The 21,649-nt window shown below is 47.5% G+C and overlaps 3 protein-coding genes across 5 annotated transcripts; 2 read left to right on the top strand and 1 right to left on the bottom strand.

Annotated features, from left to right (window-relative positions):
- Nucleotides 1-869: 869 nt before the first annotated feature.
- SP6 (Sp6 transcription factor) lies at nucleotides 870-7,258 on the top strand. 2 transcript variants are annotated; one of them, XM_031966122.1, is made up of 2 exons: nucleotides 870-1,243; nucleotides 3,402-7,258. In XM_031966122.1, exon 2 carries the CDS (start codon nucleotides 3,455-3,457, stop codon nucleotides 4,595-4,597), a length of 1,143 nt encoding a protein of 380 aa, XP_031821982.1. In that variant the 5' UTR covers nucleotides 870-1,243; nucleotides 3,402-3,454; the 3' UTR covers nucleotides 4,598-7,258. The 2 variants fall into 2 exon arrangements, with proteins under 2 accessions (XP_031821982.1, XP_031821983.1); XM_031966123.1 differs by lacking the exon at nucleotides 870-1,243 and adding an exon at nucleotides 1,399-1,512.
- A 4,773-nt stretch (nucleotides 7,259-12,031) lies between these two features.
- On the top strand, nucleotides 12,032-16,307 carry SCRN2 (secernin 2). Its single transcript, XM_003768347.4, has 8 exons — nucleotides 12,032-12,142; nucleotides 12,639-12,818; nucleotides 13,077-13,258; nucleotides 14,057-14,256; nucleotides 14,466-14,681; nucleotides 14,881-15,046; nucleotides 15,184-15,364; nucleotides 15,991-16,307. Exons 2-8 carry the CDS (start codon nucleotides 12,639-12,641, stop codon nucleotides 16,162-16,164), a joined length of 1,299 nt encoding a protein of 432 aa, XP_003768395.2. The 5' UTR covers nucleotides 12,032-12,142; the 3' UTR covers nucleotides 16,165-16,307.
- A 92-nt stretch (nucleotides 16,308-16,399) lies between these two features.
- On the bottom strand, nucleotides 16,400-21,575 carry LRRC46 (leucine rich repeat containing 46). Of its 2 annotated transcripts, none has more exons than XM_003768346.3 (8): nucleotides 21,180-21,575; nucleotides 20,972-21,071; nucleotides 20,196-20,304; nucleotides 18,721-18,767; nucleotides 18,403-18,512; nucleotides 18,129-18,198; nucleotides 17,610-17,758; nucleotides 16,400-16,882 (listed from the first exon to the last, which is right to left on the bottom strand). In XM_003768346.3, the coding sequence occupies exons 1-8, from the start codon at nucleotides 21,187-21,189 to the stop codon at nucleotides 16,521-16,523; spliced, it is 957 nt and encodes a 318-aa protein (XP_003768394.1). In that variant the 5' UTR covers nucleotides 21,190-21,575; the 3' UTR covers nucleotides 16,400-16,520. The 2 variants fall into 2 exon arrangements, with proteins under 2 accessions (XP_003768394.1, XP_031821984.1); XM_031966124.1 differs by having other exon boundaries at nucleotides 21,168-21,575.
- Nucleotides 21,576-21,649: the final 74 nt, after the last annotated feature.

Below are 21,649 nucleotides of genomic sequence, written 5' to 3' on the forward strand. Positions count from 1 at the left end.
CTGGAGAAACGATCAAGAAATAGAAGGGAAAGGATGGGGGCGGGGGGAAGGCGAAAGAGAGGGGGAGTAGAGACAGTCAAGTGCGGAGAAAGAAGAGGGAGGTTAATCACACTTAGGGAGGAGTGCACACCTTTAGGGAGGAAAGGGAAAGTAAGAGATGTAATGAAAAATAAAGGAAAGAAAAGAATGGGGGAAAGAACAATGCAAATAAACAAAAAGATGAAAAAGGAAGAAAAAGAATGAAAGAAAATGAGAAAGAAAAAAGTGTAGTGCAAAAAAAAAAAAAAAGAATAATGGAGTGAGAAAGAAAAGGGAAGAGACGAAAAAGAGTGGGAAAGTGAGAAGGAAATCAGCCTGAAGAAAAGACAACCGTGGGAGAGAAAGGAAAAGAAGGGGAAAATAGACGAGAGAAAACCAGGGACTATAAGGGAGGAAAAAGTCCAGAAACTTGCAGCGCGGACTAGGCCTTCTGGCCCAGAACCTAAGACATACTTAACATTAACTGTTTCCTTCTCTCCTCCAAGTCCTAGGGGGGAAGGGGGCTCTGCTCCCCCTATCCCATCCCACCCCTAGTCCCACGAATACTGCGGGTCTGCGAGTTTAGGTATCCTGTCGCCTTGGGGGTTCCGGAGATGTGACCCCCCCTGGGAGGTGTGGTTCAAGCCCCGACTCCACCCTTCTCCCCTCGGGGACCACAGCTTGGAGATCCGCAGCGAACTCTCTACGGCTCAGGGAAAGTTTCCACCAGCTCAGCCCGGAGGGGGCGTGACGCAGAAATCTGACAAACCCACTGCCTAGTCCAAAAAACTGGGGCGGGGGGGAGGGGATTTGGGTAGGAGTGAGGAAGAAAGGAGGAAAGGAGGTGGGGCCTTATTAGCCATTCTCATCCCCGCCCCCTCCTCAGAGGCCTGTGGTTTCCTTGGGGCCGATCTTGGAAGGGTTAAAGGCGGCCGCAGGTAAAGCTGGGCGTGGCCCGAAGCCGGGGGAAAAAGGAGTGAAGGGGAAGAGGATGAAGGCAGAGAGCGTGAGTCACAGGCGAAGCTGGCCCCGCTCGCTTCCCCTCGCCTTCTCTCGTTCCATCTGCCTCCTTCTTCTCTTTCGCCTGCGCCGGATCCCGTCGGGTTTCTAGTTTTGTTCTTCGAATTTGTCTTCTCGCGGCTGGAAAGACCATTGGACCTGGGAGTCACTGAGCGCCCATCTATTAGGTGTATGCTTGCCGCTGCTCGCCGAGTCCAGTCCCGAGGTAGGGGAGGAAAGGGTGGGAGGAGATCGATTGTTGAAGGGCAAAGGAGAATGTCACCTCGGAGGGAGAGGCAATGCAGGAATCTGAGCGCTGGGGAGCTATGGAGATGGGGACAGGATGGGCAGGGTCAGGCACTGTAGAGAATGGGGTGGGAGTGGACTGGAGAAACTGGGGAAACTGGCGAGACTGGAGAAACTGAGAAGATTGAAAAGTCGGGAAACTGGAGGGACTGGGGCGACTGGAGGACGGGGAACCTAGGAAATGGAAAGGTACACAAGCCGAAAGGCTGAGATACTCAAACATTTTAAAAACCAGCGATTTTTGGATTTCAGTCTCGGAAGTCCCGGAGGGCCCCAGGAAAAAAGCACTCTGTCTTGGGGATTAGGTGGGCTTGCTCCGGAGCAAAGACCGTGGATTACTCAGGAGAGAAAATCACTCTCCCCAACTTCAGCGGCGCAGGTTTGGAAGCGTCGGTCTAGGAAGCTCAGGGTATTCTCCTTCTGGGGTGACTGGAGTGACTTTGCGTATCAGAACTGAGCGGTGGCGCCTCATTTCTGCTCCTAAATAGGGGGGCTGGGGACTTGGTCCGAAGGATATCTTTTTCCCCGCACTTAGTGAGGTCCAAGACCCGAAACTAAGCTTAGGACTCCTGGGTCCCCCGGGGCGTTTCCAGGCTCCTGGATGTGGTTGGGGTCTTTGACCTGCCCGGCCTCTTAAGCTTTCTCTGCCCACCACCAGTTCCAGAATGCCCCGCCCTAGCCCCGACTTGGTTCCTGCTTCTTAGTCTTTCTCCTTTATTGTGGTCAAGGCGTAAGAGACAGCGGACTGACCCACCCCATCCCGGACCCTCCCCATTCGACTCCGCCGCCTCCTCCACTGTCCTGGATCCTTCTTTTTCCAAAGTCTGCAAAAACGGATTAGGAGACCCATACTTATGGGAGGAAGGTTCCCTCTCCCTCTGCCCCATTTATCTCCCTTTCAAGTTACATATGTGCTATCTAGGGCACCAAACTTTTCAGCATTTAGTGAGGGCTAGAAGGCTAAAATAGGAGGAGGTGGGGGAGAAAGGAAAAAGGCATTTTAGGTCATAGTCCGGCCACTGAGCGATATTCCCAAGCTGCCTGCTCTGACACAGGGACGCAATACCACCTTCACCTCAATTGTATTTTTTCAGATTATACAGGCTTTTCTCTATCGATTGCTTTTCCTTGGGGAGTAAAGTGTTTCAGTCATCCCTCGCTCTAATCTGGGTTTTCATAATATTGGGGCAGGGGGCCAGCTGGGGCAACTCTAGGTGCCAGGGTAAGAAATGTACCTGGGATTCCAAAGCTCCAGGACTCTCCTGGTGTTTGTATGTGGGGTGGCGGGGGGGGGGGGGGCGGGAAGGGGGGGAGAGAAACTCTGCCCCTCCCTATTTTACACTGTATCTGCACCCCAGGAAGGGTGAAGTCCCTGCCCCAGGGGAAAAGGTGGGGGCCAAGGTGTGGGAGAGGAGTGTGGTGGGGCAAACTAGGAGATGGAAAGCGGGGTAATTAAGCAGCCGGAATACCCTCTACTCACTGAAGGAAGGCAGTGTTTACTCTGTCTTCTTAAATCTCAGAACCTGCTCTGCTTTGGAAGAGAGTGGATTACCTTGATCTCTGGGGTGCTTTTGCAGGCTTCCTAGTTAGGTTGGCGAGATAGAGCAATCCAGAGATGGCGTCAAGCACCGCCCCCCTCCCTAATTTGGGCAGAAACAGCAACTTGGACCGGTCGAGGGTGGTTGGGGGAGCCCGGGGCTGTGAGTTTTGCCACCGGACTTTTCTCCCGCCTTTGGGGCTGTATAGCCTGGTCCCGGAGCCTGTAATTACCCACTCCTAGTGTTGTGCTGGGTCTCGTGGGAGAAATTTTTTGTAGAGGGAAATACTCTGGGTTTGGACGCCTTGGTACCATTACCCTAGGTCTTCAGGTGCCCCCAGTCCATTTAGCTTCCATTTCTGCGGTTGGAGAAAAGAAAGACTTACAAGGAGAAACACCCTGAATCTTCTTAATCTTTCCTCAGTCTTTCTCAATGAGGCCATTTATCTCAGAGGGGTAAAATAAACAGAGGATTTCGGAGCAAGGGGACCTTTATGCCGCTATCTAACTTTCTCCATCTCTCATCTCTTTTCTTCTCCAGGTCCTACCTGAGCCGACCCTGACAGGCCTTGTCCCTCACCCCGGAACCCGGCAATGCTAACCGCTGTGTGCGGCTCTCTGGGCAGCCAGCACACGGAAGCGCCTCGTGCCTCCCCGCCGCGCCTCGATCTGCAGCCACTCCAGACATACCAGGGCCATACGAGCCCGGAGGCAGGGGACTACCCCTCCCCACTCCAGGCCGGAGAGCTACAGAACCTCCCGCTGGGGCCTGAGGTGGACTTCTCACAAAGCTATGAGCTGCCGGGGGGCTCCTCACGGGTGACCTGTGAGGACCTGGAAAGCGACAGTCCTTTGGCCCCGGGCCCTTTTTCTAAACTCCTGCAGCCAGATATGTCTCACCACTATGAGTCGTGGTTCCGGCCGTCCCACCCAGGCACGGAGGATGGTTCGTGGTGGGACATCCACCCGGGTACCAGCTGGATGGACCTCCCTCATGCCCAGGGCACTCTAGCCTCTTCTGGTCACCCAGGAGCGCTTCAAGCCGGCCTAGGGGGTTATGTCGGCGATCACCAGCTTTGCGCACCACAACCTCACACTCACCCACACCATCTCCTCCCCGCCACGGGCGGACAGCACCTGTTAGGGCCGCCAGACGGCGCTAAACCTCTGGAAGCTGCAGCTCCCGAGACCCACGGGCTGGATGCCAGTCTGGACGGGGCGGCACGACCCAAGGGCTCCCGGCGCTCGGTGCCCCGCAGTTCAGGCCAGGCTGTGTGCCGCTGCCCCAACTGTCTGGAGGCAGAGAGGTTGGGGTCTCCTTGTGGGCCGGACGGGGCCAAGAAGAAACATCTTCACAACTGCCACATCCCGGGCTGCGGGAAAGCATACGCCAAGACGTCGCATCTCAAAGCGCACCTGCGCTGGCACAGCGGAGACCGCCCCTTCGTGTGCAACTGGCTCTTCTGCGGGAAACGTTTCACTCGCTCCGACGAGCTCCAGCGCCATCTCCAGACCCACACCGGCACCAAGAAATTCCCTTGCGCCGTCTGCAGCCGCGTCTTCATGCGCAGCGACCACCTGGCTAAGCACATGAAAACCCACGAAGGCTCCAAAGAGGAGGCGGCCGGGACCGGAGCACAATGTGAAGGGAAATCCGGAGCTGCTGCCGAACCCCCCGGGGGTAAAGGCAAGCGGGAAGCGGAGGGCGGCGGGGGCGGCGCCGCACAGTCCAACTGAGCCATCCTCGTTGGACGCCCCCACCAGCTCCAGTGTGCACCCCCGTCTCCCACTCTGGGGTCTCAGACGTGTGACTCCTTTCCCTCCGGGATTGGCAGGCTTTTTGGAGGGAGGGGGATGGGTGTTTATTTATTTGGAAGCGAAGTCAGAGTGAAGTGGTGGGGGCGAGGAGGGGCTGGGAGACGGGGCGCTTGGATTGTTTAGCCGCAGGGAGTGGGAACTGGCGAGCCTGGAGAGCCGGGCGGAGCTCCGGGGCCTAGTAGGACACCGCAGTAGCAAGTGAGCACCTGTGAGCATAACCCCAACCCTAATACAAATTCAGGCCTTGGGCGTCTCGGCACTCCCCCACCCCCCAAACTCCATCCCACAGCCTGAGTACCTACTGGAGAGAGAGGGAGGGAGAGACGTCGCGTCCGGGAGCGGAGAGGAGCGGGGCAGAACCCCAGGGCGCGGGGGAAGCTGCCTGAACACGTCCCTAGTGCCTGGGAACCGGGACATGAAAGTGCCTCCGGAGCCTCCCCACGGCCCGGGCCCCTTTCATCCCCCTTACAGGGCTCCTCCTGTCCTTGGGGTTTCCGGAGGGGGAGGCTGGAGGTCCCAATGGGGCGGGGTCTGCATTTGGCTGGGCGTTGGAGGAAGGGAAAGCAGGATTGTTGCGGGAGAAATAACTCTCCTTTGATCTCCTTAGCCATTCCGGAACCACCCTGCTAGAGACTGTGAGATGGGGGCTGGGAGGAGTGGGCTAAGCTGTAAGATGCCCTTATACTTCTCCAATAGGGGAAGGGGTCCTTGGGAGGAGAAAAACTTTCCTAGTAAAAGTTATCAGAGCAGATTCGGGGTATGAGAAAGGGCGTCGGGGACCCTAAACTCCAAATGAATACTAGAAAGTAGGATTTTTGAGAAAGAAAACTATAGTATTCCAAATTCTCTAAATCTAGGGCCTGATTTCAAGGTTTTGTGTTGACCTTAAATTATCTGTCCCACTCCTCTCATTTTTCTCTCCAGCCATTTCCTCACACAACCCCTTCCCGTTTTGTGGGGATGTAGGAGGTATGGCTACATATTAGATGGGACAGGAGGATGATGGCCTCTCATACTTGCTTCTATTTTTAGGGATTAAGTAGTCTGGAGAGAGGAGAGGCTGGGTCAACCCCTTCATCTAACCTGATCTCCATCTCTTTCCTTTTATTTGTAGGAAACTTATTCCCCTCCTCTTTCTTTTCAGCCTGAATCCCTCCCCTCTCCCCCTGCGAAGGGTTCTCCCTTAAAGAGAAATGGAGACTCCAAGATGATGCCTGGGCCTCTTTTCTCTTTTTAAAGGAGAAAGAAACTCTAGTTGGTAGTTTTTTCTTTCCCTCCCGATGAAGTAGTTGTGCTCTAATGTATAAGATAATGTATAATGTATAATGTATAATGTCTCCTTTAAGGGAGACATCAAAAAAGCTGTCCCTTTTCCCTTCCCCTTTAGATGTTTAAAAATAAATATGAATTGTGATCTTGGGAAGGGACAAGAGTTAAGACAAACACTGGGAATTGGGAAAGAATATGTGATGCCAGAAGAGAGGGCCCAAATATGCCTAGGAACCTGAATTCCCATCTGAATAGAGTCTTTTGGGAAAGGGACAAAGGAAAGTCTGAAAAAGGCTTCTTCCTCAAAGATTCCCCCTCCCCTCTTGCCTCCCTCTGTGAGACTTAGCTGTGTTTTGATTTTTAAGTTATAAGTAAAGGGTATTTTATTTAATATTAGGGGTGTATGTGTTTGTGTGTGTGCATGGGTGTGTGGATATATGTGCATAAGAGAGTGCATGTGTGTGTTTATGTATGTGTGTATGTAGTCCTCTGCTGAGCCTGGAGTCTCCATATAGGGAGAATTCCATCTCCCTCATGTTCTTCAAGGGCCTAGGGTCTCCAGTAGCATCTCCCTCTGTCCCCTCCTCCCAAGAGTTGAATCCAGTTCTTGAACTGATAACTCCTGGGCAAGAGAAACTGGGATGTAGATGAGGGTTGTATGTGTATATGGTTTTGGGTAGAAAGGGGGGAGTCCCCCCCCTGAGAAGGACAAGATACCCCCTTCTTAGGGGGATTGTTTCTGGGGCACGGGGTAGTTTTGAGATTTAATGCTTTCTTCCTTCTCTTCCCTAATCCTATCCCCATTCTGAGAGTCCTCTATCTTGTTGAGAGAGGACATGATCAAGAGAGCTAATCTGGCCAGCCAAGTGGAGTATGAGGGAGAAAGAGAAGATACCAGCTGTGTAGGCTCCCCTTCCTCTACCTGTTAAAACCAACCACTTCATCTCTCTGCCACCAGAATGGCTGCTTTGTGTAGGATAGGTATGGTGAAACCTGAAGGGTACTCCAAGTTGGAAGACATAGTCCTCCTTCCTCCAAAGGGTGTCCATGGTGGATAGGGTGAGAGATCCTTTGGGAGGGGTTCCTCAGGTCCCTCTCCTCCATAGACCTAAGTTGCTTGGCTGCCTGACTTTTTTCCCCCAAGCAGCACCCCCACCCCTAGAGGAAATATGTAGGATTTTTTTCTTTAACTGCTGTGAACCCACATTTTCCCCAAATGAAGAGGAGAGGAGGAAAGAGAGGAAATGGCCTCTGTGTGTGTTTATGCTACAATAAAGTCATTGACCCCTTGGTCCTCTCTTGTTCTCCAGATCATTGTTGTTGTTTTTGTTTTTTGGTTGTGTGTCTGTTTTTATGTTTTGACTCAGCATGCCTAATGAGATCTCTGGGCCTTCCAGAAGCTGTTCATTGGAGGAAGCCCTCATTAGAGGGAGATCCTTCTAATGGGGATCTTTCTTGATTCTAGGTTCCCTGGGCAGATTAATTCTATCCACCTATGAACAGACCTGGTATAGGAATTCTCAGCTCCCTCGAACTCTGATTCTGCCTCTGGCTTGAGGATATGGGGTGGAACTGGGGCAGAGCTGGGGCTTTTCTCTTAAGCCTTAGGTTTTGGGGTCCTGATTGTAGGGAAGCAAATGGCCCCCAGTCCCCATACTCTAGAGAAGACTGACTCCCTCAATGCTATTTGGCCCCACCCCTCCCTTCTGGCCAGGAGTGTGTGTGCCTATCTGTGTGTGAGGTGGGAGTGACTGACAGTGATTTCCTCACCCTAGCTGCACCCTGGCTGATCCATATCATGGACAAGCCTGATGAAAGGCAGGCAGAAGTATCTGATGGGCCCCCACCCAGCTGGAAAACAAGGGAGACACAGTTTCACAATAAATGCATAGGCACATTCACAGAAACGGGTAACACAGATCCATGTGTATGGAACATACTTGTTCCTTCCTTAGTATCCCAGTCCCTAGGATTCCCTGAAGATCCTTTTCTTCTCTTCATATCCTGCCAAAGCATCCATCTGTTTTGAGGATTTTTGAATTGGGATGAGGCTCATCCCCTGTAGTCCCTGTGGGGAAATATTCCCTTTTAATTTGCTTCTTTTTTTCATAATGAAGAAGTGTTTCCTATGGGACCCCAGGTTTTCCCCCATTTACCACTTTCCTCTAAGTCTAGATCCTGGTCCCCAGACCTACCGTTCCTCCTCAGGCATCTGTGTGTGATCTGAGTTTGCCAGGTTTTATCGCTATCTTGGGAATGGGGAGGTTATATGGGGCCTAAGGGAAGGGCCTTCAGAGGGAGTTGGGAAATTGACCCTAACTCCCTTTACTCAGCCCAAGTGTGCATCTTTCTAAGAGGAATATTAATGGAAGCAAAGGGCAGGAACGCCACAAGGTTACCCATTCCCACCAATTTTTAGGTGACCACCCTCATTTGAAAACAGGGGGAGAGGGGAAGAGGGCCTAGGAAACTGGCCCCTCCCTGTTGTTCCCCTTCCCCACAGGCAGGAGGGCAGCTGTGGGGCTGGCTGGGCCTGTTGGGGCAGGGCTGAGGCTGGCCTTTTCTGGCTCCTCCCTCTGACCTTCATTCTTAGTGGGGGCCTTTGGCGGGGCTGGTGACACTGGGACCGCAGCAATGTGGCTCAGCTGGCTCAGCACCCCCTACCAAAGCCTTGGGCCACCTCTGACCTCACAGACCCTGCTCCACATTCCTGGATTTGGGTGGGGGAAGGGGAAGGATAATGGCACCTGGGTCCCTATCACATTTTTGTGTTAGCCTGCAGACACTAAAAGCTTTCATTGCCCCACTAGGATACAGAGGAGGAATCCCTTCCAGAGAGGAGGGTTAAGGAAACCTTAAACATGAGAAAGTGAATGAAAGCTCAGAACATTCATCTGTCATTTGGAGATTCTGCCTCTTCCTCCTTTGAAAAAAATTTTTTTGCTTTTTACTGCCTCCAAGAGGGCAGGCAGGGAAGTACAGGAAGAGAACCAGCAGTTTTTAGGTATATTCCAAACAGTGCTTATAAAAGTGTGGTGCTGAAGACCTCGGTGGAGAGGTAAAGTGGCTGGTGAGAGGTGTCTCTCCTGATATTAGCATGTATAATGTTTATGATAAAGGCTAGCAACTTATTTGTGGCAGCTTATAAAAATCAGACAAAGCTTCATTGATGTTTCATCTAAAACAGTTTTCTCATTAATTCTGATTTAAAAAACAAACACTTGTTCTTTCATCAGACAACCTAGGTTCAAACAGTGCCTCTGAAACGACTCATATTAACTCATTTGTAATTTTATATTTTCCATGGATATCATTTTTCAATTAATCAAGGTTGGTTAGAATATCTTTTTCATTAGAATAATTGAATGCTAGAGCTGAGAAAGACCTTAGAAATCACCTCTTCTAACCTTTGATTTTATAGATTTTAAAAGACAGAGACAAAATCAAAGACAGACAGAGACCAATAGAGATTGTGTGAATTCCCACGGTGGCATAATAAATTTTTATTAGATTTAGGATTAGAAATCTGATTTCTTGACTTCCAGACTCAGTATTCTGCTGCATGTTTGTAAGACAGCAATTTTTCTAAAATTATAAATGTATTAACTTTCTACAAAAATAAGCACTCAAAAAGGCGAAATCATTAGAGCATGTAAAGTGCTTTATACATTTTAAAGCATTATATAAATGCTAACCATTACATCTTCAAACTATTGGCAATTTTTAACATTATTGTAAAAAAATTTTTTCACTTCAAAATTCTCTCCTTCCTTTTGAGCCTCCTGCACTCACTGAGCAGGGGAAAAATGATACTCATTATACATAAGTAGTCTTGTCAATATAATTTTTAAAACGTGTATTATCTTCAGCCACAGAAAATCTTGTTTTTTGTTAATATCTTTTTATTCATTCAGGGCTCTTTCTTTAACTCTACATTACCTAATGTAGACTTCCAACGCTCTTTATCTGGAAATTCTTTCTCATACCTAATTCATAGCCTCCTTGGATACAGTGAAACACACTTTTTGAAGTTCCTTAATCGGAGAAGACAGAGACCAGTTGCTTCAATCAATCAACAAACATTATTAAGCATCTACTATGTGCTAGGCAGAGTGTTATGGATACACATTTAAAGAATGAAATAATTCCTTTTTAAAATTAGATTCTCATGAAGGAGGAGAGAAAAGGACATATAAAAATAGCTACAGTATAAATAAAATGCAGCATACCAAATAGATAAATCCAAGTTAGTTAGGGAGGGAGATCATTAGCAGGTGGTCATGGTAGTGGTGTTTGAGCTGTTTTTGCAGGAAGAGAAGAATTCCACAAAGTGGAGGTAAAGAGGAAGAACATTACAAGACTGGGAAAAGCCAATAAAAAGTCATGAAGATCAGAAGAGATTGAGTGTTCTGTGCACTTATATTCCTCTAAGAATCTTTTCTCCAGATGCATGAATGAACATTCCTCCACCAGTCAGTGCTGAATCAAAGAAAGAGTAGACATAAGAAGACTCAGTTGGCATAGCTGCAGGTGTAGTTGGGATGACTTTCATCTCCATCCTGAAGAAGCAATATACTGTAACAAAAACAGCCTCAGAAAGGGGGGGAGGCAGAAACTTAATTTGGGCTTTTCTATTAACTGTATGACTTGGGACAAATTACTTCCTCTCCCTGAACTTCTATCGTAAAAAATGGGGTTGGGTTGGGTCAGTGCCAAGGTTCCTTAAAGGTCTCAGAGTATATGAATTTATGCCAGGGGAGGAGATTAAAAATCCTAGCTTGTGTGACTCTGGGCAAGTTAATTTATCTTTCTGAGCCTTGGCTTCCTCATTTGAAAAAAGGGGATGATAAAAAAAATCCACCTCACAGCTTGGTGAGGAAAGTACTTTGTAAACCTTAAGACTTCTACAAATGTGAACTATTGTCATTTTCATTATTATTAAAATGAATGACCCCAATTGGTTTGAGGATGTAATTCAACAAACACTTAAAAATATTTTGGCCATCTTTTAAATTCACTTCACCATTTCTATATATCCTTTCTTCCCTTCCTTACCTATATAGCCATCCATTGTAATAAAGAATAAAAACAAAGCAATTTAGCAAAATTAATCATATTTCCTTAATCATTCAATTCATTCAATTAAATCATATCATTGTCCCATACACCATAGTCCCCCATCAATGTAAAGAAGGGAGGAAGGAGCAATTTATCATCTCTTTGTCAGAACTAATCTTAATCATTATAATTATACATTTTCCTTAATTTTTCTTTCTCCTTCTTTCCTTCCTTCCTTCCTTCCTTCCTTCCTTCCTTCCTTCCTTCCTTCCTTCCTTCCTTCCTTCCTTCCTTCCTTCCTTCCTTCCTTCCTCCCTTCTTTCTTTCCTTCCTTCCTTCTTTCCTTTCTTCCTTTCTTCTTTCCTTTCCTACTTAGCTTTCTATTTAGCTTTCTTCTATTTATTAAATATCTACCAGGTATTGTGCTAGAGACACTGTATATACACCAACAAAAACAAAAAGGAGGAATTGCAGGCAGATATGTGCCATAATGCTAGAGTACGGGGTCGGGAGTTAGACAAGTTTAAATCCTGTCTTGGACACTAGTTGAATGATCCTGGCCAAATCATTTAATTTCTGCTTGACTAAGTTCCTTATATTGTGAAATAGGATGATAATAGCACCCATTTCTCAGAGTTGCTGTGAGGATCAAATGAAATATTTTGTAAATGCTTGGCTCACAAGCATTGCACCTACAATACTGGTTTCCTTCAATAAATTTTTAATAGCTAAAAACTGAACTAACTCTTGGAGCACCCTGTGTATCAGGAATCTTGAATTCCCTGCTTTCCTGAATTCAGCTCTTTCTTCCAGTCTCAGGATCCTCTAGGAGAAGGCATGGAAGTGCGCTGGATAAGGAAGCATCCTTCCTCTTTTGGCATTAAATAGGGCGGAGCCGGGTGTCAAGTCAAGTTGGAGATGGGATGGACGGGGCGGGGCGGGGCGGGGCGGGGCGGGGCGGGGCGGGGTGGAAGGCTCCTCCAGCCAAGGTGATGCTGGTGCACATCCTGGTGGACAAGGCCGGAACTACAGTTTAAGAGTCCGATCGATGGCTCCTCCCCCTTGTCCAGGCCTTCCTGAGGCCACAGGCCGAATGTATTGGTGACCAAGACCTGTCCGAGGTTGGGAGTCTTGAAGGTACTGGGGGGAAGAGACGGCTGAAAGGGCGTCCTTGAGCATGCACTGGAGAGGCAAAAGGCAAACTTCAGTGCGTTATGTGTGGGGGTTTCTTTTAGGAATGGGAAAGTGGTGAGTGAGTCGTATCTCCAGGGTGTATAGTTGAAGTGGGGGGAAGGGAGCCGCGCAGAGGTTTCCAAGAGGGTTGCAGAGATGTGGCCAGGCGTGAGCAGGAGTTTCCGTGCGCTCGTGCGATCGGAGGAGAATCGGGCTCCGCTGTGCAACTTGTTTGCATCCAGAAAGAGACGGTAGGCACGTGGCGGAGACAGAGAAGTTCTGCCCCCGAGCGTGGGTGCAGCCAGTGCGAGCTGTGCAGGTGGACAGAACGGCTACTCGGGGAACCTGAGCGTGGGGGAAGGAGCACCTAGGTCAGCAGTGGAGGCCGGATCAAGGGAAGTCATCAGTGTCAGTGGCGGATCCCCACGGGGGCTCATGGCTCACCCTTCCTGCCCCACAGATGATGGCATCTTCATCCCAGTCCAATGCCCCCTGCTCCTGCGACTGCTTTGTCTCCCTCCCCCCGGCCTCCGCCCTTCCTGCTGTCATCTTTGCTAAGAACTCAGACCGGCCCCGGGATGAGGTACAGGAGGTGGTGTTGGTCCCTTCTGGGACTCATGCCCCAGGGAGCCGGCTCCAGGTGAGTATGGGGTTAGGAGGGGGACCATGCCAGTAGTATTATAGACAGTCAGGACACGGATGCAGAACACATCTCTGATACAACCTGTGGTACCTGTGGAACTTTGGGCAAGTAATAATACATCTCCAGCCTCAGTTTCCATATCTGTAAAATAAAGACTAATTGGTCTCCTAAGATGCTTTTCAGTTCAGATCCTGAGAGAAAGGGAGGAAACCTGAATATATCCAAACCCACTGACTAGACCTGCTCACTACCCAGTGCACATACATAGAGGTGGATCAAGTGGAGAGAACTTACTCAGTGATCCTGAGCCGACCAGCCTGGCTGTGGGGAGCTGAGATGGGTGCCAATGAACATGGCGTCTGCATTGGCAATGAAGCTGTATGGACACAAGAGCCAGTGGGTCAAGAAGAGGCCCTTCTCGGTATGGACCTGCTCAGGTGAGGGATCCAGGACACTGTTCAAATTCTGCCTTTGATTCTAAATGGGTGATCAGTCATGGACAAGTTACTGATCCTCAGCTTCCAAATATGAATAAAAACAAAAGCTAGCACTTAACCAATGTCTTAAAGAGTTTGCAAACTGCTTTTATGAATATTATCTCACTTGATTCTTACAATCATATTGGAGAATTATCCCTATTTTTCATCGGGGACACTGAGGCAAATAGGTTAAGTGACTTGCTCACCATCACATAGCTAATGTCTGAGACAGGATTTGAATTCATATCTAAACAAAATAAAATTATACCATTAGCTACCTCATAGGATTGCTATAAGAAAATGTATCTAGAACGTTTTGAAATCAAAAAGTACAAAATAGATGTCAGCTGCTCTCTCTCAGGAATGAATAGAGATATGAATAAAGCAGTTCTCTTATCCCCACCAACATTTTGGTTCTTGCCATGTAATGGGTTTTGACATAAATATAAGAAGTATGCTTTGACTTTCTACATGTTTCTTCCCCATCCAGCTGAGAAGAATCTACACATCTCTAGTTACCTAGTTTCCATCGCAGAAGACTAGGGACACTTGGAGGAGTAGGGCTTGTATATTTCCCAATGGATTAGCTGGTCTCTGGTTAGTCTGATATTTAGCTTATACATTGTAGCCATTTCCTTTACAGTGATTAATTCCAGTTGTTAGGCTGTGTAAACTCAGGTCTTTTGGTCCTGACAGTTTCCATTCTGCCTGTGGGGTACCCCTAATAACCACCTCTTGGGCTGCTTTCTTTATTAGGCTAGGATTAGAACGGGGCAGCTCTTCCCAGGAGGCCTTGAAGGTCATCACTAGCTTGCTGGAGCAATATGGGCAGGGGGGCAGCTGTCGGGAGGACCCCACCCCCTTCTGCTACCACAACACCTTTCTGCTGGCTGACAGAAAAGAAGCCTGGGTGCTGGAAACAGCTGGGAAGCTTTGGGCTGCACAGAGGATCCAAGGTGAGTGATCCCTCCTAGCTTTCCTAGCTTCAGGTTCCCCCAGATGAATCAAACAGAAAATGTGAACATCTGGGGTGGGGTTAGGGAGCCAGAAGGAGAAATCATTGTGTGAGCCCAAGCAAGAGATGATACAGAGTGTGGGATGACCAAGGCTTTCCCCAGACGGGGACTCTAACTCTAGCCTTCTCTCCCTTTCTCCAATCCAACAGAGGGTGCCCGGAATATCTCCAATCAACTGAGCATCGGCACAGACATCACCATGGAACACCCGGAGCTTCGGGCCCATGCCCAGAAACAGGGCTGGTGGGATGGGCAAACTCCTTTTGACTTTGCCCAGGTTTTCTCACTGGTGCATCAACCTGTGCGCATGGAGGCTGCCAAAGCCCGATTCCGGGCTGGCCAGGAACTTCTGAAACAGAATCAAGGTGAACTGATGGAGTCAGAGGGGGTGAGGGGGCAGCTCAGGGTTATGAGGAAGGCACAGGGTCACACCTTGAGATCCAAGCTTCTTTTCTCTACGCTCTGGGCAGGATTGGGGGGGGGGAAGTCCCCAGCGGAGACATATGTCCTGGGTTCTCTCCATGGCACTGGGGGTTTGACTGACCTTACTCTTGGCCTTGGCAGGTGGCATCACGGCTATGACAATGATGGGCATCCTACGGAATAAGGAGAGTGGCATCTGTATGGATTCTGGAGGCTTCCGAACCACAGCCAGCATGGTGTCTGTCCTGCCCCAGGACCCCACCCAACCTTGTGTCCATTTCCTCACTGCCACACCAGACCCCTCCAGGTGCCAGGAAGAGGGAGGCAGGCAGACCCAGGAAATTTGAAAGAGAGAATAGATAGGAATGGGAATGCTCATAGAATTTGGGAGAAGGGGCCAGAATGAAGCCCATCAGCTTACTCATGTCTTCCTCATCCCCCTAGATCAGTATTCAAACCCTTTGTGTTTGAGGCTGGCGTGGCTCAGGTCCCCCAGGTGTTATCTCCTATTTTTGGGGACAAAGATCCTGTCCGGACTCATCCACGTTTCCAGACCCAGGTGGATCGCCGACACCCACTCTACCAGGGGCATCAGGCAGCCCTGGGGCGGATGGAGATTGACCAGGTGAGCAAAGGGAATTAATCTGATGAATTAGTAAGAACTCTTGAAAGGGAAGGATGCCCTTTTCCTCATTGCTGTGGTTAGGTGGGCCCCTGAAAGGTTGACTAGGCATCCAAAACTGGCTGGGTTTGCTCTTGTGATGATTGATGCTCTATAGCAAAGCTTCTTAAACTGTGGGTCAGTTGTGTAACAATGTGGGGAATCCTGAAAAAATTTGCAACAGTAAAAGGTATCAAATATTCCATCAATATTTTTAATGTAAAAATAAGCACATCCATTTCACTCATATGCAAATTTGCTTTTGTCTTTAATAAATGGTAAAATTATATGTATACCAAAAGATTGTTTTAAAATTTATGATTTATTGTCAACAAATGTTTGATTTATATACCTATTTTATACCTATATATCTGCAATTGCATAAAATTTATTGGGTGAAAAAAGAGTGACAAATGGAGTTAAAAAGCCCTGCTCTATTGTATCTCAGCATTTCTTGTTTCTTTTCCCTCTCTCCCTCTTCATTCTACTCCTACTATATCCTGCACTACCCTGAAGGGCAGGTGCAGGTCTCTTCTTGCATTCTATGTATGTTCCATCTTGGGGCTCAATCTCTTGTCTCTTTCTGTTAGGAATTTGGATTGCAGCTCCAAAAGAAACAGCAGGATCTGGAGCAGGAAGGACAGGAGGTTCTGAAGAAGATATTGGCTGGGGAAAGGACTCTGTCTTCCCAGTCTTTCCAGCAACTGGCCAGCCTTTTCCAGGCCTTTGTAGAAAAGGAGAGCCAAGCTTATGACCAACTATAGCCACTCCAATGGAGCCTCTTCCTGGAACCCAGACTTCCTTGTTCATCTGCGGGAGGTTATGTTTTCTACAATCACTCTGGACCTTGACCTGACCTAACAGTTCTGACTCAATAAACTTGTTTTTCTTTTCCCTGTGCATCGAATTTTAACCCTTGGTCTGATATGGGAGGAGTGGCCAGGCAGGTCACTGAGGTTCCCAATTTTAATTTCTCCACTCAGTTATGTGAAAGGAACATTAGGAACCAGATATTCTTTATTAGAATGAACTTCAGTCAAGGAATGAGAATTTAAAGACTCTATTTCTCTTATTCCCCATCTTTTATTCTTCCCGTAGGGTATAACGAGGCTGTGGCCTTTCACTTCTTGGCCTTGATGGTTGCTGTTCTGGTAGTGCCTTGAGCTTTGGCTTGGGTGCTGGTGGTCAGTCTCCCTTTTTTGTCCATCTGGACAGTGTGGCTTGGCTGCTGGCTGTCTAGTCCATGGGGTTTCTTGATGGCAGAAGGTTTCCCAGGGGAAGTGGTAGTGGGCTTGGTCTCTGCTGTGTTTTGCTTGGCCACTGAGGATGGACTGTGGCTCTTAGGTGAAGGGGCCCCTGGCAGCAGTGAGAGATCAGTGATCACAGGCTTCAATGCCATCCTCATGTCATGCTCCATCAGGGCCTTTCTTATTCTTCTGTCCCTGTTTCTGGCCAATTCCTGTTCTAGTTCCTGGAAAAAGCCTGTGGCAGAAGGAAGCACAGATCCAGATTCCTGAATTCAGAAAAACAAGGCTGGATCCAGAGCTGTAACTTACTGTTGTATATGGGACAAATCAATCTCCAGGTAAATAGACTTAGATGCATCCAGAGGACTTATCTTAGGGTAAAGGCAAGGCCAAGGAGGAGCTCACCTAGACTATTTGCATTCTAGCCTATTTTATTTTATTTTTTTACCTTTTCCACACACAAAAAAGATGAGTCCCACTTGGTCCTCAGAAGCACACACTGATGTAAACAAGAAGAAACTACCATGAGGCTTTCCTCCAATAGATGGAAACTTAAAAAACAGGCAGCCATTTGTTGGATTTACATCCTTTTAAAATTAATTAGACTTGAAGTCTGGTTGTTAAAACTCCATTGTTTTACAGTGGACACTGGGGAGGTAGTATGCTGGAAGAACATTTACGTTTCCTTTATAAACTTTTTTTTATGAGACTGATGGGGATAAGAGACAGATAACATGGAGGTTTGGTGGCAAAGTAAGTCACTCAGTCCGTTTACAACTAAAGCCCAAATATAGTTATAGATTCTATTCTTGAGCCAGCTCAGATTTGCTCTGCCCCTTCTCTCTCTTGCTTGTGGTTATGCTGTTGAGGTGACATCATCTTGACATCCCTATTCTGTCATACCCCTATGCCTGTTGTCTGTATAGATTAGGAGAGATATGGGTTTGGGGAAGAACAGTCACCTCGTTCTGCACAGAAGGGGCCACTTAACTCTGGGAACTCATCCTGGGTGTCTGTCCCTTTGTGCTCCTCCTCCTCCTGGTCCTCCCAACCGGGCACTGTCTCACCATCTAGATCCAGAAGCTGGGGTAAGAACTCTATCACCATTTCCCTACAGGGAGGAAAAGATAACATTGTGTTGGAAAGGTGCATTCTGTGTGTGCAAGGGCCTTTATCCAAGGTATCAAGGAGGTACAGGAAAATAGAGAAGAAATAGTCCTTTGCTCTGCACCTCAAGGCAAACAATCTAGTTGGATGTGAGTAAGTGAGCTCATAGGATGCTGCATTTGTCCATTCATCATCACATAGGACCAGGACTAGGATACAGAAACAAAGCAGTTATTCTGAGATAGTCTATGCAAGAAAGGAGAGGGTTTGGGGATCATTGGGAAATGGTGGAAGAAAAGGGAATGTTCCCTCTACTCTCTATAAACAGCTTGTTTTTTTTCTTCTTTAAGTCTGGCTCTCTCCCATTTACTTACCTGTAGCCATCCTGCTTGGTACAATCGTTCCCAGAAAGATTAAGGACTAGGAGTTTCTGGGGAAGCTCAGCTACATGGACAGAAGGAAAAAAATGCAATCAATTAAGACACTTCCCTTCTCATTCTTACCTTTGCCAAGTACCAAGTTTTTTGCAATTATCTATGACATGCCCCTCAACTTCACCCTGCTTTCTTGAAAGCTCTTCAAGGTTTGGAGGAACAATGAACAGGGATGGGGGCTTGGTACCCTGAGCCAGGACAAAAGGCCTCTTACCTAGTTGCAATGTTGCAATTTTGTTGTGGGACAAGTCCAAGAGCTGCAGCTGCTGGAGACCATGAAGGTTTTCTACATGTTGGATCTTGTTTCCTGCCAGAGTTAGAAAGCTGGGGGGAAAGGGAAATAGAGACACAAGGAGCTAATCAGATAGCTTATGAAAGGCACAGGACGTGGTTTGGGAAACAGTGGAATGCAGAGAAGTAGATGTTGGAAAAGAAGGGGAAGTCAGGCTATCTGTTCTGAAAACAGGTTCATTGATTTCTTGTAGGTATTCTAAGGCCCGCGCAACCCAGAGGGTTGGACTGTATCACCTACCGCAAGCAAGGCAGGCAGTCTAAGTTCTCAATTCGTTGGATCTCATTCTGTAATAAGAAAAATGAAGGTGAGAAGTAAAAAACAAAAACAGAACCTAGAATCATTTTCTCCTCTTTTCTAATTCAAATACCTGGAGGAAATCTTGCAACTCTAGAGAAATGGAGAAATAACAATAACAACTCACATTTATATAATATTATGAGTTAGAAAAACTGTTGTCGTTGTTGTTGTTGTTATTGTTTTTAACAATATACCTCTGAAGTAAAGATTACCTGCTTGGAAAGACCTTTCAACACTTAGTTCTGGGACCTTCCTATTGAGATCTCCCACAGCTATCCTATCTACTACAACTGTCATATTCAGGGCTGGTTGGATCTGGTACATAGGGCAAACCCTACAAACATCTGTTCTGGTACCACAATCAGAACGTAGGAGACAGGCCAGACCAAGGAGAGACAGGGAAATTGGAATAGCACTGTTATTGCATAGTAAGCACTCAATTATTTTTTGATTCGATTTGTTAAGACCAATAAAGAAAAGTTCAAGGAATGAAATCAATATATAGGAGAGAAGATAGAGGGGGCCACAGGGAAGCAGTCTCTAAGTCTCTAAGAGGCTAAACTATTGTTTTCCATAAGAGGCTTAGACTATAACATAAGAAATTTGGGCTAGATATCCGAAAGAACTGCCTGATGAGGAGGGCATGTCACTGATTTGGCCTAGTATGGAGTGCAGTTCTCCTTTTTGGGTCTTAGCTGAGATTATTTGAATAAAGTTCTTTCTCAAGGCAGAAGATTTGACAGAATGGATTTACAAAATCATAGACTCTCAGAACTAGGTAGGGACTTTAATTACTTAGTGAAATTTATACTTGAATCATAAAACAACAATTTGGACAAATGGCCTCTACTGAAAGACTTTCAAGTTATAGGGAATTCACTCATGATATCATGAGTCAGCTCATTTTTTGGCTGTTTCTCTATCAAGATAGAGTATCAGAAAATTTTTCCTCCTAATGTTACTATACAGGTTATCCAACTACAACTTCGTTTTTCAGATGGAGGAATTCAGGCTCAGATAGGAAAGTGACTTGTGTAGGTTAATAAATGTAGTAATGGCAGAGGCAGATTTTGAACCCAGGTTCCTAATCTAGCACACTTTCTGCTGTGGCACCCTTCTTTGTTCTCACTGAGGATGAATACCATGGTACTCCTACATCTTCTCTGCCCAATACTGGAACTGGAATACATACCCAGTTCTTTAAATAATTATTGGATATCAAGTTTTCTTGTCTTCTCACTCTCTTGGTCATCCCCCTCTGGGTATTTGTTTCGTAATTTCTTCAGATACAACTCCAAGAACTGAACACAAAATTTTAAATGTGGTCTGACCAGGCTCCTGTAGAAGTTGGAGCTTTTGGGGGGCCCTTCTTAACAGAAGTTCCACAGTCCCCCAGGGAGGTTGAGAAAACTCACCTCTTGGAGGTAGAGGCTGTGAAGGGCTTGGAGGGACTCCAGGTTTCCAATATAGCCAATGCCCTCTCGATCTAGCCGAACAGTCTGCAGCATAGCAAGAGCCTGAGGCCTAATAAGAGAGGCAGTCATGGAGGAGTAATAGACCCACACCTTCAGTTTCTCAGGGTATTTCCAAAGAAGGAAGCAGTGCTGAAGGATTTCAATTAGCTCTCAGCTCTCCTTATGTTTGTATTAAGGGTTGTCAGACCCTGGCCCAGGCTCGACTCAAGAGTTTCCAGAGTAATAGCAGTGTGAGAGGGAGTTCAGTGAATCCTCAACAAGGATTGTGAAAATGACAAGAAGCACAAGGTGCCCCATTGGTGTAGTGGGTAGAGCACCAGCCTTGAAGCCAGGAGGACCTGAGTTCAAATCTGACCTCACACACGTAACACTTCCTATCTCTGTGACCCTGGGCAAGTCACTTAACTCCAATTGCTTCAACAAGAAAAAAAAAGCAATGGAAGTTTTCTTTTCTTTCTCTTTTTTTTTTCAAAGAAATAAACAAGACCTTAAGTCTTGTTGACATGATTTCTGCAGGGAAACTCCCATACCCTATTTTTTTTTACAACTTTTTCAAATGCCCAATCTCAGCAGGTTTTTGTTTTTTTTTTTTTAATGGAGAGGAACAGAGAAGGGAATGGTGAAGAAAGGGATTGGTAAAGAATAAAGTTTGGGAGTTCTGGCTGGGACAGGTCAAGGAGCCCTTGGATTCACCTTCTAACCTATTAAATACTCACGTCACCTCCGAAGGATCCTCCTCTTTTGTGAAAGCCAAGTTCCGCTTGGCAATGAGGGTATCAGAGATGCAGATACCCACAGGGGTCTGAGCAGGAACAGCTAAAAAGAAAAGAGAGCTCAGTCACACCTTTTCTCGAAGTGAATTAGGTGATGACGCTCAGTGGTCGAGTTGTGGAGGGAAAACCAACAGCACACCTGTCTTGTTACCTCCGTGCATGGTTTCCTTTAGCGGAGTGGAGACTGAAAACCGGGGTAGAAGGAGAGAAGGAAGAAAAAGCACCTCTGGAGCCCTTGAGGATACTGGAACCAAGAGTGGGGTGAAGGTCGCGGGGAGGAGGGATAACAGAGGAGGGAAGTGGAGCCACCCTTTTTGCAATGGGGAGGAAGCAGGGAGCCAGGAGTTGAGAAGCAATGACCAAAGAGGTTTAAAGGGGATGTAAAGGGGAGATCAGGAAGCCCCGATACAGCAGACTGCCACCGGGAGGCGCTGCAGTGAGAGTTGGGGCTGTTCTCCGCACTGGCTCCCGTTGCTAGGAAACGAGATGCTTTGATCTGCGCCTGCGCCTGCGCCCCGTGAGCTCTAGCAAGCGGGGCGGGACGAAGGAAAGGAGACGAAAGGAGTTGGGAAGCTTGCCGCAGACTCCGCCCCTGTGCGGCGCTACAGCTTCCGGTTTTGA

The sequence above is a fragment of the Sarcophilus harrisii genome, chromosome 4, assembly GCF_902635505.1.
Source record: "Sarcophilus harrisii chromosome 4, mSarHar1.11, whole genome shotgun sequence".
In the NCBI taxonomy this organism is placed as follows: domain Eukaryota; kingdom Metazoa; phylum Chordata; class Mammalia; order Dasyuromorphia; family Dasyuridae; genus Sarcophilus; species Sarcophilus harrisii.